This window comes from Parasteatoda tepidariorum, chromosome 1, assembly GCF_982258835.1.
Source record: "Parasteatoda tepidariorum strain Cologne lab strain chromosome 1, Ptep-v5.0, whole genome shotgun sequence".
Lineage (NCBI taxonomy): Eukaryota > Metazoa > Arthropoda > Arachnida > Araneae > Theridiidae > Parasteatoda > Parasteatoda tepidariorum.
In genome coordinates this window covers 69298579-69317716 of record NC_141755.1, presented here as the reverse complement: position 1 = coordinate 69317716, position 19138 = coordinate 69298579, and the positions used below count along the sequence as shown (strand labels likewise).

General features: G+C 27.6%; 1 protein-coding gene across 12 annotated transcripts in view; it reads right to left on the bottom strand.

Moving 5' to 3' along the window:
- LOC107444485 (far upstream element-binding protein 1) overlaps positions 1-19138 on the bottom strand; it is a 36961-nt gene that overhangs the window by 7335 nt on the left and 10488 nt on the right. For 3 of the 12 annotated variants that reach the window (XM_043056074.3, XM_071179678.2, XM_071179679.2), the window contains 10 exons: positions 18384-18434; positions 16491-16521; positions 16348-16409; positions 15707-15836; positions 6016-6217; positions 4923-5021; positions 4767-4814; positions 1946-1984; positions 1643-1849; positions 503-889 (listed from right to left, as the gene is read on the bottom strand). In XM_043056074.3, the coding sequence (XP_042912008.1) occupies positions 503-889; positions 1643-1849; positions 1946-1984; positions 4767-4814; positions 4923-5021; positions 6016-6217; positions 15707-15836; positions 16348-16409; positions 16491-16521; positions 18384-18434 (1256 nt within the window). Of the gene's footprint in view, positions 1-502; positions 905-1642; positions 1850-1945; positions 1985-4766; positions 4815-4922; positions 5022-6015; positions 6218-15706; positions 15837-16347; positions 16410-16490; positions 16522-18383; positions 18435-19138 lie in introns of all 12 variants that reach the window. The other 9 variants (XM_043056073.3, XM_043056078.3, XM_043056077.2 and 6 more) reach the window with 3 other exon arrangements.

Sequence of the window (19138 nt, the reverse complement as noted above, 5' to 3'; positions counted from 1 at the left end):
ACACTTTATATTAAACAGGGGTGATTGTTAGCCTAAGTCAAAATTCCGGAAAATTTATTGAGTTAAAAAAAAAAGAAACAGCTTAAATTGAAAAAAAAATTAAGCAAGGTTTTTTCCTTTTTCTCAATATTTCTTAGTTTATTTAAAATATATTTAAAATTTTACACACACCTGTGTAATAACTATTTACAGATAAAAAAAAATGAATATTAATCATGAATATAAGCTTATAAAGTATCTGGCTCTCCCTTACAAACAAATAAAATAAACTGTGTTTTTAAGTTCCACCTTTGAAAATTTGATTTCCGGAAGCTTCTGTGATCAATGATTATTTATTTAAATGTGTGGACTTTCGATCTCCGGAAAGTTCCGGATTACTGTTGGCGAAAATCTGGATTTTTACGGAGCACAATCAACCCTGATTAAAACACTAGCTGAACGTTTAAAAAATAATAGTCCTAAAATGAAATTAACCAAGAAATACATTAAAAAAGATATTTACCATTCCGCCAACTCTTTCCATTATTAATTGCTTAGCATGTTCAATTTGCTGAGGATTCCCTCGTATGGTGAATACCTTCTCATGAGGACTGGGTGGAGCTCCTCTTGCTATTTCAACATGAGCTCCAGACTGTTGATTAATACTTTTAACTGTTTCGCCACCTTTTCCAATGACAAGGCCACACTTGTTTGCTGGAACAGGAAACTGGATTTCCATACCACCCTCTCCACCTCCTCCGCCGCCACCACCAGGACGACCCATTCTAGGTCCACCAGGTCCAAAGTCAGGCCGCATGCCGCCAGGACCACCCATACCTCCTCGACCTCTGCCACGTCCTCGTCCGCCACCTCCAGGCATGCCCATTCCTCCACCAGAATTACCTCCCATCTGTTGATCACGAACCTATGTCAGAAATTTACATTCATTTGCACTAAGATTTGCACGCACCCATTGCGGCAAAATCCCAAAATAACCCACTTAATAACCAATTACTCTTAAATTTCAAGCACATTAAATTAATATTTAAGAAATTTCAGTTAATTTTGAAAATAAATATGTCGAATTTTACAAACATATTAAGCTGTCTATTACATTAACTCTTAAAATTTATCTAAATTTTCCATTTAAGTTTTCGCAATTGCCATTTAACAAAGTAAAAGCGTAATTATTAAAAGAATATTTCAATATTAAAGCAGCATTAAAAACAGCCTCTTTTATATTAACAAGCACAATACCAATAATTTTACACTTACTGCATTTTGCTTATAAGACTTCATTGTGTTTACAGGGAAATTGAAAATAAATCTAATTTCTTAGATATATAATTAAGTTTTCCTAACAATTATCTTTAACTGTTTGAAACAAGTAATGTAAAAACTGATTCAAATTATCTGTAAATTAATAATTAATTGAGACTTTTGTAGTATGAGCATCTCTTCTTTCTAGACTTTTTAAAGACTTACTAGAAATATTTTAAGCGATTTTAAAATCAATATTCTTTCCTCTAACATTTTAAAATTTATTATAATTCCATTTAATATTTTGAGCTATTAATATTTCATTGAAATTAATAAAATCTAAGAATAATGTGCCTTAATTTAAGTTTTGTATGATAAGCAAAAGGTTTAGGTAAAAACATACCAATACACTCTGGATGAGATCTCTAATCATAGCTCCAGCCTTTTGAACTTGATCCATGGTACCAGTTACTTGGCAGATTTTATCCCCGGGTATATCTTCTTTTCCTTGAATAAATTGGACACGAGCTCCAGAATCTTGTTGTATCCGCTTGATCATGTCTCCATTTTTTCCTATAACAACTCCTACTGCTTGACGAGGCACCATGATCTTTAAAATAGTTTAAGTTCACAGATATAAAGTAAAACATTAAATAATGAATAAAAATGCCTATAGAATTTCAACAGGTAATTAAATAATACATACCTCTTCTTGACTAGAAGGACCACCATTAGCATAATTTCGCTAAAATAAAGGGAAAAAGTGATATTTAAAAATTAAAACTAATTCTCAAAAGTAAACATATTTTCTCTTTTAATAATTTAAAGATTTATAATTTTCCTAATAGTCAATAAAAATTAAATACTACAGGGAACATAACAGGCATGGCGAGAAAAAGTCTAGTGCAGAAAAGGGCCTGTGCAGCATGAATTCAATAAAGATGTTTAAGGAGGCAAGTCCTGTCCAGTAGATAGCCGAAACTTGGTGACTGCTTTGCGTCTTGGAGGCATAGGGAGGTCTTTGGAGATTATTCCACCAGATCTTTCTAGAATTTCTCTGTGTGATTTGGTTTAAAGAGAGACCCTTAATCCTTTTCTCGATTAGACGCCTAGCATAAGCAAAATGGACAGCTTATATCAATGCTTGTAGGATAGAAGCTCCCTGATTTGAGAGATAGTTGACTCGTTACCAGCTATACCAGTGTCCCGGGATTCACTGCAGAATGATTTCCTTAGAGAAACCAAACAGGCTCTGCAGGAGTTTTTTGCATTTGGAGACGTTAGAGGCAGGAGTAGAGTTTGAGTTCACAGCAAAAATCGCCGGTTTTAAGCCACAAAACATAACCCTTTGAAAACTGTTCAGGCACTAGTGTAACTGTGACAGGGCTACACGAATGGTTGCAACCTCACAATCAAAATCAGTAGTGCAACCTCAAATTTTAAAATAAAAGGAGAAAAGATGGCTATAAGCCCCTGCATTATCAGTATCCCTCAAAAGGCTTCCAACAGTATAGATGTGTACCCAATAGGGTTCGGGATACAGGGTGCATATCGTTTCCAGAGTAAGCGTATTTAAAAGAGACTAGAGATGTCTTGTTCTTTTTTTAAATCTTCCTGGGTGAGTTCAGTGCGGTACCAGAAACCTTTATGGATAGACGAATCCAAAGGTAGGACTCATTGCTCGGGACAGAAATTTATATCAAGTAGTTCCACGACACCCTGCACAAAACCAAGTCCAGTCTTCAAACATCTCCCTCAAGGAGAGTTTGATCATAAGAGGTAGCCAGGTAATTTTATTATTCGTACTGTCAGCAGTAGGATTTTCTTGAAATCAATTGCCTGTTTTCAGTCATCATAAGCATTGCTTAAATCGGCATTTTTATGACCCCTGTAATGACCCGTAATGCCTAATTTAGGGCCTTATCAAGCAATTCAGTAACAGAGTCAGATGCCGTAATCAGAGGCTCACAACAGTAAGTTATAATGGGCAAAATAAAAAGTTTATAAGTTATTATTAGAACAGCTCCATCTTGATCCAGCCAGTAGTTTCAAAAGTGACAATTTGTTATAGACAAGATTAAAAATGTTTTCAGCATGGACTCTACAAGATGAATATAGTAATTACTATATTAAGGTATTAATTAAATACTTTAAAAATTAACAAAATGCAAATTAATTTACAACTTAACATGAACATAATAAAATAACTAGTTTCTGACAAAGAACTATTTTCTTGGTTTTATTAGCCATTTTAAAATGAGATTTTTTGGTTCGATACCAGACAGGGGAAAATAAAGCCTGAAATTGAGAATATCTTGCAAAATGCAGCAGAGTTGTACATGAAAGTGGAATAATTCCTGAAACTCAGCTCAGACACATATGCAGATTAGCAAGTATTTCATCAAATAAGTAAAATGATTGGCGCTTTCATACGCTATGGACAGACGGTACATCAAAATAGATGGTGGTAGAATGAATTATGGAAATGTTGGAACAGAACAATGTGAAAAGCACGCTTTTGCATAATATGAGGCGAAAATTGAAATAGTAAAGAAAAATATCTAATTTTCAAAAAGAGAAAATTAAGCACTTTTTAAAAATACCTAATGAAAAAAAGCACCTTCAAGGGCTTTTAAAAAACTAAATTCAAAAATAAGCACTTTTTAAAAACGCTAAGCACCCTGTCAAAGAGGGTACATTAGTTTAAAGTACACTCTCATAAGACTGAGTCTTAGAGCAAAAAGAATGTAATGGTATTCACACAGGGTTGGCAAGTTTTTGACACAAGACGGTTTTTACCGTCATGTCATAAACCCCTCTGTCAAACACCCATAGTTTTGGTAAAACTGTATGTTTGAGTTTAACTGCTTATAATTTAAAATTAATTCATTTTTGGGCAATGAAATTAGAAAAAAAGTAGCTAAAAGATATTTAAGAACAGATTCTTGCATTTTCCCCAACATGATTATATTAAAACATACTATTTGAAGTAAAATATTAGGATACTAAACAAAATTTTCAACATTTCCAAGAATCATTTTGTTTGGCATATTACATTACTGAAGAATGTCAAGTCATTCTTGACTTAGAGTTTGTTAGTAGTTACAAGCTTTGAAAGTTTTGTTTAGCTTATTTCTAATATTTAAGAAATGCCAAATTTTAAATTCTTTTTAGTTCTTGAATTTATTAATAGTTCCAAGCTTTTTTGTTTGTTTATTTCTAACAATTAAGAAGTGCAAAATTTTGAATCCTTCGCAAATCAAGCTATAATGATAAAAGTAAGTATCACTATTTTCACTAAGTATATTACAATATTTCTATATGAATGTATATCCTTCAATAAGAATACATGTATATATAGTTGCAAAATCAATAGCAATCATTTACAACATTCATTTATAAAGGCAATTACGTGAAAATAATATATTGCCTGCTATATGCCATAAAAAGAAAACAGTAGGTTTTGACGGTTTTTACCACTGTCATGTCAAAAACCCAACCATGTATTCACAGCTAAGAAGTCTTACCTCCATTTCTTTTTGAGCTAATAGATCAATAACCATTTGTTTGGCAAACTAGAAAAAAATAAAAAATTCATTAGGAAATATAAATATTTATTATTTAGGAAATATAAATTTAAAAAATTTATAATTAAGATAAAAAATTTATAAAACAGAATTTACTTCAACTTTCTGGGGATCACCAGATATCCTTAAAGGCTTGTCGTGAACTGTTTGCTGAGGTCCATCTTGAATAAGTACCATTTTGACACCACCTTTTTCCTAAAAAGAATGAAGAAAAAAGTTTGCATGAAAATTGTGAGTTGGATCTTTATAAAACCATCAAACTTTAAAATAATTTCAAGCCTTAGAAAATAGGGGATCAGGTTATATATATTTGTTAATACAGTTAAATATATATTATGCTAGACATGGTTAGCTTCACTACTTAGAGAGTTATATCCTTAAGAATAAAAATTGGAATATAAGAGTGGAAAGTAATTATAAAAATAAACTTCATAATTGACATGTTAATAATGTTTTTTTTTCTTGCCCATTTTTTCACTTTAAATTATTACCCATTATAGAAAACACATTTTTTTAAATATATATATATCCATAAACATCTTTCCTCCTATTAGGAGAAATTTAATTGCTTAAACAATGATTAGTTGACTGTATACTAGAGATTATTTTATCTATCCATATTTAAGGTAGCATAACAAAAACATTAAGTTTGATAAACTAAAGATCAATGGATTTTGAGTTTACTTAAAACAGGGTGAGTAGCCAGATTTTTCAACAAAAAAGAAGCACTTTCTTAGTACTTTTTAAGCACTCAAAAAATAATTTTAATCACCTTCCAAAAAAAAAATTCATAATTAAGATCTGTGAATCAATAAAAATTATTTTTATCAAAGTTGTTAATTTATAAATAAAAAATCAATAAAATTCAAAAATATTTTTAAAAACTTACATAATCAAGATAAAATAACTTGTTTCTGATACAGAGAAAAATGTAAAAATCATGCAATTTTTGTAATTTAAAACGACAACTGACACGGCAAAGAAAAAATACTTTTTAAACGATAGAAAAGTACGCATTTTTTATAAACCTGAAGGCTTTTAAAAACCCTATATCAAAAATAAGCACCTTTAAGCACTTTTTAAAAATGCTATGCACCCTGTAAAAATAATACTGTTACATGCATTAATTTGGCAATAAGTTCTAAGCAAATAAATATATAAGAAAACTGATGCAAAACAAGTGCCTTACTTGTAAATTCCTTATGTTTTCACCTCCTTTACCTATTAGTAGACCAACCTTAGGACCTGGTATCATCATTTCAGCTGTATATTGACCATCGGACATATGACCACCTCCACCGCCGCCGCCACCACCACCACCAGAATTAGAATCTGGAGGGTAGGGACTATTTGCTTTTTTGATGATTTGATCAATCATTGCTTTCACAGCTCTAAATACAGAAAATATTATTTTAAAAGAAATAAATATAAATTATAAAATATATTACTTACACAACTGCCTGTGTGCTATTTTTAGAAAAACAAATTTAAAAAAAAAAACATACTTACCTAAGATTAAGGACTGCTCAATAATTATACCAACATGCAAGCAATAAATATTGATTTAACCATTGAGTGTAAAAATAGGTAAGAAGATTGAAATAATATAACTCTATAATACTGAATTTACAAACTTTTGCCAGTACGAAGACAATTTAGTTCACTAAGAAATTGGAACAATCGAGAAAGAGTAACTTAAAAAATATTTATATTACATTGGTTCTTTCTTTAAAATTATCAAACTTATAAATATAAGAAATTCTGATACATTATTTTTAATAAGAAAAGTCTGCGTTCAAATTGCTTCGAGAAAATTTAGTTAAAAATGGATTTGACAACATTAAAAAATGAATTTTCTCAAACAGTAAAGTTATTTCAAAATAATTTGATCAAATATTCCGTTTAGAGAAAAAGTTGAAAAATATCAGAAATTTCCTTATACAGAAAAAAAACTTTTAATTGATTCGAAAACCATTTGGAAAGCAAAATTATAGAACCAACTTAAACAAAATATCAATGGAGACACCAATCTAGAGATAGTTAGGTGTTAGTGGAAGAGTTACTAGAATAACAATAGTACAACAAAATTCAATGGAATATTTCAACACAAAAGAAATTAAGGGGGAAAAGTGCCAGAATTATTTAAAACATTATATAAAATTAAAATAATGTAAAACATTACTTTAATTCCCAATGTTTTTTTTTCTATCATTACCAGTGAAATACCTAATATATACTTCACGCTAGATCTGCACAATAGATTATTGGAAAAATCTTTATCCTCAGCAGAAAGGGTCACACTCTAGTAGCTTAACCAATAGTGCAAAGTCGAACACTGTACGATAAATAAGTTAATTGCACAATACCCATCACAGACAGATCAAACCGGTCACACACCCATTCATTCCCAGCGATGCTAGAGTTTTGTGATCTGCTAGGAGCAGTGTCTTACAATCAATACACTGTGGGACCAGCGCACTAACTACATTATTTAGCCATCAGTTTCGAAAACTATTCATCTCTAACATAATAAATCCAAAAAGTTATGCTATGTGACACTTTTTAAGATACCATTCAAAGCATTTAAGATTCTTAAATTAGGAACAAATAAAAAGTTAGAGTCTGAGGCACAAAAATTACATTGATTATCATTTACATTGATTGAATTACCAGCACACAATCGATAAAAAAGAATCAAAATATTGAAATACATTCAATTCATTACTATTTGCAATACTTGTGATCGATTCAGAATATTTACAATGGGGAGATTTTAAAAGCCAAATTTTAGAATGTTATCATTTCTTCAGTGTAAAAATTCATATTAGATTATTTTCTATTAAAAAAGGCTTTAACTACATAATCATAATTTAAAGAAAAAGAAAATAAACATATGGGATATCAAATGAGCTGTGAAAAGATCCTATTCTTCATACACTCGAATGTCAAATAGATTAAAAACCTAAACTCAATAGACAATTTTCTCTATTACACAAAATTTTTTAAAATTATTCATCTTAAAGACAAATATTTAGTTAAGCTAAATTAACGTTTTTATAGCATTTTATATTATAAATCAAAATATATATTTAATATAGCCTTCCACACTGTCCTGTATCAGTAATCACAATTTTCTTTACAGAATTATAAAAAATGTGCCCTTCATGTACTAATTATGAATGTTTACAGAAACTGACTAAAAATACAAAACATGCCAAAATAAAAACTTTAGTTTTAATAAAAGCATTTTATCAAAAACCTCCAACTTCCTTGACATTTCAGGTTTAAATTACAAGTGAATCCCGATAAATTAATTCAAATTACAATTAAAATGCACATTAAATTTTTGTTAAAAAATTTACAACTAAATAAGATTTATCCTTCAGCAGTGAGTTTAATAACACAAGAGCTAATATTTGACATGTTAACAGTTTTTAAACTATAAAAAGGTTCAATGATATTAGAAGCTGAACTTAAAACCTGTTCATGAGAGATTGTAAATTTAGCATTACACATTATAGCAATTTAAATTATAGACTAATCTTTAATTCACTTTTTTCACTGTGACTTCACGATAAAATGACCACCTAGTCAACACAAAATTAAACTAATTCAATGCTTCACTATAAATGTTTAAAAAAGTCCGAGACATATGTAAGACATTTCAGACATTTAAAAAAGCTAACAATTTACAATAACAGCAAGCAATTTTATAAAACTTAATTTCAGTTAAGCAACACAGGCAGTGTCAATTGCTACACATTATAAAAAGCGATACTATAGCGGCAATATATTGATTAAAATTTTCACATTTATTCCTAGCTCTCTACCACTAATATTAAATGGAAAAAGGCATTCAAAATATTAAAATTTGAAGAAATTTAAAGGTAAGCTTTTTTGTTATAACTAAATGGCTATGGCTAACAGCCAAAATTTAAATATAAATAATTTTAAAAACAAGCTGGAGAGAAATAATGAGTTGTGCTGCAGCATTTTTATCATATCAATTTAAAGGAAATATTTTTAACTTAAATAAATGTAAAATATTGTAAATAAAAGGTTTTAGTAATTCAGCAAGTAATTTTTTTTACAGTGTGGCCTTACCTTCCAAGCTATCCTCCGAAAGCCACACAGTGCTCCTTCTTACATTATCACCCTGTTAATAAATTTTAGGCCCTGTCAAATGAGATATGTTTATGAACAGCTTTAAAGTACCAACACTTTAAAGGCACTGAATCGAAAGAAATGCACAGTTCCAAATACACTATCAACTTTTCAAAATCAAAAAAGACTGACTTGAAAAATAAAATTGTAACTTTGAAAATAGATATTGCAATAAAATATAATATTTGGATTTTATAATGCTTGAAAAACATTCAATATTCTTCATAACAATTCACTTAGTTTTTAAACAAGCACATTAAAAGTTTTTATTCATTTATGTGAAAACATAACAAAATATTTATAAATATTAATTTATGTTATGTAAAAACAATAGAACAAAGATAACCTATCAATATAATTTTACAAAAACAGAATTAACAAGCTACTAAATTCTAAAAAACCAACGACTGTTTAAAAATTCCAATTGAAACTTGCTTTTTTTAAATTATTATTAAAGAATTCAGATTTTTACGGATTACACTGAAAAAAAATTTTTTTTTCAAAGCAACTATTTTTTTTTCTTAAAAAAATAAATTATATTTAACTTATTTTCTTTAATCTTGAAGTAATAAAATTTTCCTACCATCTTTTTTTGAACTACTTTTGAGTTAAATACATAAATCTTTAAAAAAAAAATTTACACATCATTTCTTAGCTAAAAAAAGATAAATTTTAAGATATGAAATAAAAATCTTCTGCCTCTTCACCCTAGCTACTTTTTCTTAAAAATGCACTAATTTGTCTCCTCTAAATAATAAGTAATAATTACTATTTTATAAAAGTGTATAAAAAAATAAGTTTTTAAAGCTCAATTGGTATATACGATCAATTGTAAGTAGCAATAATTAATTTTATCACCTTGCACCATGTTAATTAAATGAAACTCAAAGAAAGTTTACACAATCCAAAATTTAACAAGATTTATATGTATATATTTCATTTTTTTGCAATCACATGATCTATTCCTAAAATAAAAACTTCCCTATACAAAAAGCTCAGACTACTAATCTAAAATAGTAAATTAGAATAGTAAATGAGTAAGATTTTTATTTAAAAACATTGGTATGAGAAATTGCATACTGTCTTCAAATTTAAACAAAGAAAAATTATGCAAGGTAACCCTTAGATAAAACTATAATACAGTAAGACTAATATAGACTTTGCGTTAAAATTCCATTTAAATTGATCCATATAGTCAAAACTTAAATATAATTTGATACATTAGTTTACTGAACAGAAATCTCATTAGAAAGTGAAAGGAATAACAAACAACGGTTGATAAAAAAAGAGAGAAAGTTATAAAACAATCATGTAAAAAATAAATAACGCACACAATGTTGACGAATAAAAATATATGTGATATAAAATTTAAGTGTTTATTAGTTAAACATAGACAATACTGAACGATAAAAGGTCAAAGAAAAAAGTCCACAAATGGCGAACTAGTTCTTCAAACAGTAAGATATTATATTTCACAGGTTAAAATGTTATAAAAAGCAATTAAATCATTATTTTGCACCTAATTGTGTATTAAATTGAAAGACAATGTTTCATACATTGAAAATAGCAGAAAAATTTCAATTGAATTTAAAACGAAGAAAAAGTCATGCACTACACACATATCTACAATAAAAAAGTTTCAAAGAACTAATTATAAATAGATATTACGAAACGCTTCATTTCCAGCAATTTACTATTCCTTGCTTTCATAAAATAAACAAAATTTAAGTTATTTTTCATAAATAGAATAACTAATTTGACACTTTAAATAAAAAGAAAGTGAAGGAATATTTTATTGATTGAAAGTTAATATATTTTTGCAAGCTATACTAATTGAGATTATCACAATTGAAGGAACACAAAAACCATTTTAATCATAAATTAGCGGATTTTATTTATAAAAAAAAAAATCAATTAAATAGGCATCTGCCAACTTTTAGCAAACAAAAATATTAAGTAAAAGAATGACATATTCATAAACACAATACTTTGTCATGCTTATCAAACTTTAAGACACTTAAGAACAAGCAATAAAAAAGGTTAATATGAAATAAACAAAACTTATACAAATATTAAAGAACAAGAACTACGAGATTTATAACTTATTTAAATAAGTAGTCCTATCATCAATTAAATATTTTCAAAAAGATGACTATGGTTTTATCCCTAGGACCAGGAACTTAACTTCAGAATTTTTTGCAAGGTACAAAGGAAGAAACTGCTTTTCAAATAATTTATTCTTTATCTTCAGATGTAACTATAAAAGCTTTATGCATTTACATGTATAAAAATACATGCTGTGAATGCAACTAAATTGTTAAAATTTCCTTCCTTAAAAAATAAAAAATTTTGCAAGATAAATGCTTTTTTTCCTAATATGAGAAAAATATGGTTTTTAAAAAGCTTTGCAGCATTTAAAAGCAGCTATTATATTTCAAATAATTAGCTGCAAGCCTTTATACATGAAACTACTGATATATAGGGTCTTCAAAGTAGTGTAACTTTTTATTATTATTATTAGCGAGCTACAAATCTTCTATATGAAAATCTATCAAACTGAAATATTTCATTTTTCAATCAAATATTCTGAATACGAAGAAGGTTTTAAAATTCCCTTGATAAAATTATTAATTTTTAAGCTTGTATATATTTTTAAGCCCTTACTTACTCTGTGAAAACAAAAATAGGCTGTTGTTGCATTTTCATTTCTATATTCAAATGACACAAGAATTTTTAAAATCTTAATTACACATATATGTTGAAATTAATCGCAGTAAATGATACTGCTACAACACTTAAAACTTTTTGAAATTATAACATTTTTTGAACACTCCTACATGTATATCAATCATTTTAAGATACGTAGCATTTTTAATTAAAACATAAATCGGGTGGGGTATAAAGATACTAAATATTAAAACACAAATGTACCAATCTTTAACTATAGAAATCAAATTAATATAAATGTCAAGCTGGCAGAGTTAAACGATAAAAGTAAAAAAAAAAATTATATCAAAATGAAGAGAAAGCTTTTAAAAGTGTCATCAAAAACGTTAATAAATGAAAAACAAAATATATTCATATATTTATGAGTTAAATACTGTTTTAATAATTAGAGAATATCCTAAGAGAATTATTTTTAAAAAACACACGCAGCATCTATCCAATACTCCCACTGTGATAACAATAACGACTGAAAAATAATGTAATTTTAAAAGATATTAAGGTAGAAATTGTCACACATCTTAACTGAAGAATATTAAGAATTAAAATTAGATCATTGCATAAAAATTATCCTTCTAAGAAAAAATTCCAAGGAAAGCATCAATATATAAGTAAAACTTTCCCAATGAATGGAAAATTTAAGTTGTGTACAAACCAAAATTTAAAAGTGTCAATGGTAGTGTTCTGATATTTTTTATAGCCTTTATGTACTTATTTTTTTATTTCACTTTAACAAAAAAGAATAATTTTAGCAGGGGTCTATTTAGGTTTTTGTAATAGGTACCTATTTTGTGAAAAATTAAGACATAATTTGTGAAAATTAAAATTTATATTATAAAATCAACACAAAAATATGTTAAAGTAAGAAAATATCTTCAAAAATTGTCACTAGAAATAAAATAAGTTCACTACTGGTAAATTTCTATTAATGTTTAAGATAATACTTCTAATTTCTACTTCCTGTAAAGTTTAGAGAGGGAAAGCCTCATTGTTTCATAAAAAAAAACTCTGCAAAAAAAAAAGAAGAATAAAGCTGCTCGCATCCAGGGAATAAAATATGTTCCTTAAAAATATAAAGGTCTTAAAATAAATGTATAATGTTTATTTCCAATTTCCACTTCCTGTACAGTATACGAAGGGAGTGCAACATCCTTTCATTAAAAAAAAAAAAAAAAAAAAACAGCTCTTTTTCCCATAGATTGCAATGAGAACAAGGTTCTGTGGAACTTGTCTTTTCAATTAAGGGACAGAGGGACTGACACTCCATTCTTCCCACAGCGTTTCAGGATCCCGACATTGGGAGGAAAAGCACTCTTCTTACAAACCAAGCGAATTCTTTTACTAGGTCATAATAGCAATCCAATGGAATGCTCCAAGTAGAAATGCGTCATTAACCCGAGATTTATCGTTTCTTATGGAGAAAGAAAAATAAATAAATTTATAATTCAATTATCTTAGAGCTCACTTTTTTAAAAGTATTTTGTGAAACTACCGTTTTTCCTTAAGTCCTCTCTCCACTATATAATTTTATCTATAGTAAAAGGACCAAAAAACTCTATAAATATTTTCATACGATTTCTTACTATTAAAGATCAATCGGCTTTATATATATCTATTTTTGTTCTGAAACCAGTATCCAAACAATAACGTACTTATACATAATATGAGCACCTCTTCAGTTCAAAAACACAAAAAGAAGTTTTAAACAATAAAAACTTTCTTTTCATTTTGACACTTAAAGCTAAGTAAAAATTATTTATGTTTTTAAAATGAAAACAATGCCCTTCTCTAAACTACATCACCACGACCATTAAGATGATTTATTATATATATTCATACGACAGAAAATTATAGATTTTATATGAACTTCAATTATGATAAACCCAACAATTAATGTGCTCCAAAAAAATAATATTTTAAGTATATATGATAAATAATGCATTTTTTAATGTTTTCATATCTTGTTTTGAAATCTAAAAACTGCTCATGGCGAAGAGATAGCTGATACAGCACGTACTTTCCAGAGGCCCCAAGGCATCGTGACACTATTTAACTGCCAGACAACATTGTTGAAGGGTCCTTCAGAGAGAAATAAGAAAAAGGTGTGAAAAATATTTTACGGAGTTTTTATAGATACACACAGGATCTTTTATATCTCTCTAATATTCAGAAGTCGTAAATAGTATTTCAGAAAATGCAGATTCAAAAACAATAAGTTCACAGTAATTACCTCTTCATTAAATCAATACTTTTATGTTTCAAAAGCACTTAAATATCAATATTTTATAAAGCAACAATAAGAATCAAACACAGAATAGAATACTGGCAAGATTCCTTTAAAAATGAAGCACAAAGCACTTAAAGGTAAAAAAAAATTTTAAGTATTAAAATACTAAAATTGAAATAAAATGTCAATAGATTATAGGTCAAATTAAAAAATCACTTAAAAGATGAATATCAATAAGATTGTAATTAAATCAATGTGTTTATAAAATCAAAAGACACACACTAAAGTGAAAACTTTCATTAATCACACTAAAATTATTTAAAGAAATAGAACTACATTAAATGGTTAATTATTTTTTAAAAGCTACTTAAATTCCCCCCTTTCCTTACACAAATTCCACTTTCATTTAATTAAAATGTTCATTAAATGTTAAAATAAAAATTAATAAAAAGCTGGTTTTTTAATTTGATAAAACTCAAAAATTGGAATAAAAAATTTAAATCCCTTAAAAAGATTTCAAGTTAAAGATTCAAATACAATTTTTGGAAAAAAAGAAAATGGAAATAAATTATACTTCATTATTAATCTTTGTGCATTTGAATACAGCATACCTTTAATAATAGCAACATTGCATTTTCAAATAAATTTTTGAAACAGAAGCTTCTTTTTGGAAGATAAATAAATTAAATATTTCTAGCCTCATAATCATTTTTTGCCTACCTATACTTTTAAGAAGAAAAAAATTAATCACTCACTTACAGTTGTATCACCCATTATGTAAAACAGTTAATCACCATAAAAACAGAAAAGGTAAAACTAATCATTAAGGATTTTATGTTTAAGGAGAAATGATTCAACCATATAACTTCAGAAAAATGTAAAAGAAATAAAAAAAAACACTAGTTTCATTTGCAAATTGGGAAATTAGAATTGATTAAATGCAAAGTTAACTGACAAAATGAGATAACACCAAACAGAAACACTTTTACCAACTCAATAGAATGAATTCAAATGTCATTCCCATGATACAAAAATAAAATTGAAGAAAAAAGATCACCTAGGTACCGAAACTTGCATTTACCTGAAGCTGAATTCCCTTGGATGTTAAGAAATAGACCTATTATCATAATAATTATATAGACAAGTGAATTTATAGAAATTCCAACTATGACGGAACATATCCGGTTAAATGATTTAATATCAATAAATATAAGCTTGTGGCAAAATCAAACAGTTAAAATGAAGCACCTGTAGAAGTAGAAAATAAAGTAATGCTACAAAAAAAGGGGAAAAAATGAAAGTAATTTATTTTTAAATTCTTTTAAGATAATCTGCAATGAAGAAATTTTAGACATTTATTTTAAATTTATCTCATTTAATTTAAAATAGTCTCTTTCTTTTAATGAGGATGATCTACAATGTGTCCTGGACATTTCAATGTGAAATAATGTGTCTTGGACATTAAGTCGACTGTCTAATGTAAAAATAATTCTCTAAAAATATCTATAAAAAGAGATACCTAGAAAAGAAATCTTTCAAATTTTATTTTTAACAAAGTAATTAACAAGATAAAAAGTATATAATTAAAAAAAAATTATCACTTCAAATTTTCAGTGAACAAAGAATTTAGAGTAACATTACCTTAACACAAGATACTTAGATTTTAAAATCAAAATCTGAATGTCTCACATGGACAAAACTAATAAAAAGGCAGGGCTGAATTCCTTTAACATTTGAAATATGCGAACAACAAATATCCACTTACTGCACAGACTCTCGACTTCCAGTGAGGGTACAAGGCCTATCAGGAGCTCCACCACTATCTGGAGCAAGTTGTATTTTACAGCCAGTCTCAGTCTGTAACCTAATAATCTGTTCACCACCACGTCCAATAACTACAAATTATACATTAAGTTATCAAATCAATTTAGGAGTAAAATACCATTAAAAAGAAAATTAACAGTAACTAAAAAGAAAACTATGGTAAACTACATACTTAAAACTTTTCTTCATTAAATTTTAAATGTAATTTTTCAATTCAATATGCTATCTGCCAATTATTAAAGAGGCATGTGACTACTGGACGAAGATATTATCTGAATTCTTTAAGAAACTTTGTGGTTAGATAATTTCACTTTCAAACAAAACAATTTTGTCTCAACACTTAAACTATTTCATTACAATTATTCTCTAAGTTTTTCGTTTCTGTAAAATTATCTTTTATTTAAAAACTTCATTAATATTCTAAAAGTGGAATTATCTCTGAAATTACAGTCTTTTTCCTTGCTTAAACTTCAACATATAATATTATGCAAATAATTTATGAACCAAAGGTTATTTTAAAGGTAAAAAAGCTTGCCAAAATAATCTTATTAAAAAGATATTATTAGAAAACTCAAGACTCACTTAGTCCAACCATTTTATCTGGAACTCTATATTCTTCAACAATAAAATCACCGCCTCCATTTCTATACAAAATGATTCAGAAATAAGTTATTGAGAAAAAAATTCATTTAAATTAAGACAAATAATTCTAAATTGACATTTACCTTTGAGGCATACCTTGAATTTGACTGTAAGCTGAAGGTAGAAAAAAAATTTCAAAAACATTAGTTTAACTAGTATAGATTCTTAAAAAAAATCAAACAATGAGACTAATAATCTAAATTCTTCTAAAACTGAACTTCATCTGCTGTAATATGATCAAGGTTAGCAAATTATTAAAACTGCAATAGTTGCAGCACAATTTTATTAAAGGCCTGTTTTTAAAGGATTGCTGATTCAAATGTAGCTAGCATTAAATATTTCTTTGGTTTTGTGTTAATTCCTTTACTGTTAATATATAGCTTATCCTAAACAAGTCAAGGAGTAATTTAACTACAAAAAAATTCCTTGACTCTTAATATTAAAAAGAAAAAACTTTATTTTTATGTTAAAAAAACATATTTTCATTTAATAATAAATATCTCTTATTATTTGGTAGAGCCTTTTTTTACTTTCACAACAGAGTCAACAACTTCTAACAAATGTGGACTCTTAAAACATTTACCTGAAACGTAATTAATAATTTATCAGTTATAATTAATATAAGTAGGGCAATTTTAAGATAAGGTCAACCAGATGACCAAAAATTTTTTAATCAATATTTTTAAGCAAACTAGGTATTGTTTTCAAGGTAAAAAACTGAAGTTTTAGAAATATTAACTTTTAACTTATTAATTTCAGTTATCAATAAGCTATTAAATAAAGGCTACATCATTTGTAACTTTTAATCACGGTAAGTAAATCTCAAAGTACAGTTATTTTGAAAAATTTACTCTAATAGAAAAAGGAATGAGTAACAATTAACGTAAACTGTATCAAAACAGGTATCTTGCACAAATGAGTAAAAACATTTCACACTTTGATTTACAAAAACATTCTGAAGATATACCTTTATATAAGAAGATATGATATTTTATAAGAAGATATGAGATATATATGAGATTTATATAAGAAGATATGAGATGAAGATATTTTATGTCAGACACCAAAATATATAGTTAATTGTACTGTGCCACTAAGATTCAACATAATAAGATAATTTTTTTTTTCTGTTCAAAGCAAGATTCTAAGTCTTAGTTGTTGTCTACATTGATGTTTGAAAAATAATTATTTTTCATTATGAATTAATATAATTGTTTTTATGTCTGACACCACTGCTTTTCTCGTTATATTTTATTAGTCATTTCCTCTTATATTTTGCTGGTTTCTTTATAATATGAAATGAAATATGAATAGAATTCATCGAAATATTACTTCAGGTTAATTTAGAATAATGTATTTCTCCTCAAAAACCTAATAAAATATGTGGTACTTAAAAGTTATTTATGTTACGAACTTAAAATAGATCCATGAAAATTTATTTGAGGTAAGTGAATCAATTCTAATTTTTCGAGAAACAATTCAATTTAATTAAAAACCCATCATTTTGCTTAGAAGAGTGTATTTTGAACAAAGCATTTTTCGGAAAATTCTGTAGTTATTATTTACTTGTTTATTCTATAAATTTATTATTTTTAGAAAAGCAACTCAAGTATTTAGAAACGGTTCTTGAGCTTAAGTACATGCTTATACACAGCACGAATGCTTGCTAAAGGGTTGCCATACACATTCAAATGTAAGTAGGTAACCCAGCAATGTAACCAAGAAAGCAAAGATGTAAGTGGTTAAAGCAGTGGGGATCTAGTTTTGCACACCTGATACAGCTATATTATATATAGATGATATGTCAAACTTCCGGATTGTTACAAATTTAGACTCTGTAAAACAAAATTCATTAATTTGATTTTACATTGAATAGGAATTCACAGCTTTTAATCGGTGTAACCCGACAATGTAATAACACTCGTTACATTGGTATATTATAACTATAGATTGAAAGATGCAAAAAGTTTTATTACCATCGTACTCACCATCATTTGTGGCCATTTTCTTTATTTCTGGTGTGCCGTCTAAAAGTAAATTAATTCCTATTAGCATCCATTAGCATTAATTCCTATTAGCATTATCCATTTACCAAGAAATTCTAGTTTTTTAAGCTAACAGATAGTGACTTAGACTAAAGACAAATGATAAAATAAAGTTTTTACTTTATATATAAATTTATCTATCAGTATGAAAACAGTAGCAAATTTATACTTTAACATTTTATTGATTAACATTGACATAACTCTGTCCATCAGGTCATTTAAATTAATCAAAGATATCTGATAAATTTGATATTCAAGTGTTTAAGTGCTGGTAAAACTTTCAAAAGAATTGCATACTGATCATGTGTCAGAATCACAGGGACAGAGCACTAAAACAGAGTTGTTGTTGCAGAAAGCATTTTCATTTGGGAAACAAAAAGCTTTATCTTTTAAGCCCATAATCGGTCGAAACAAAAGTTGTTCTGCAGAACCATTTTCAAAACATTGCTTTTCGCACAAGCTAGGAAGGAGAGAAATTCCTATAATAATCTGTAACCTGCATCTCTGCTGTATATTTTTCAGATTTTTACCGAAATAAGATTCTGAAAAAATGTTTAACGTCCTAATTAGTAAACAAAGTTCATACAAAAGCCAATTGCTTACTTATTTTACTTCAAATTACTTGATTATCATGTGTTTATTTTTTATATTTCTCATGAGTCATTTTACTTATTTTTTGATTAAAA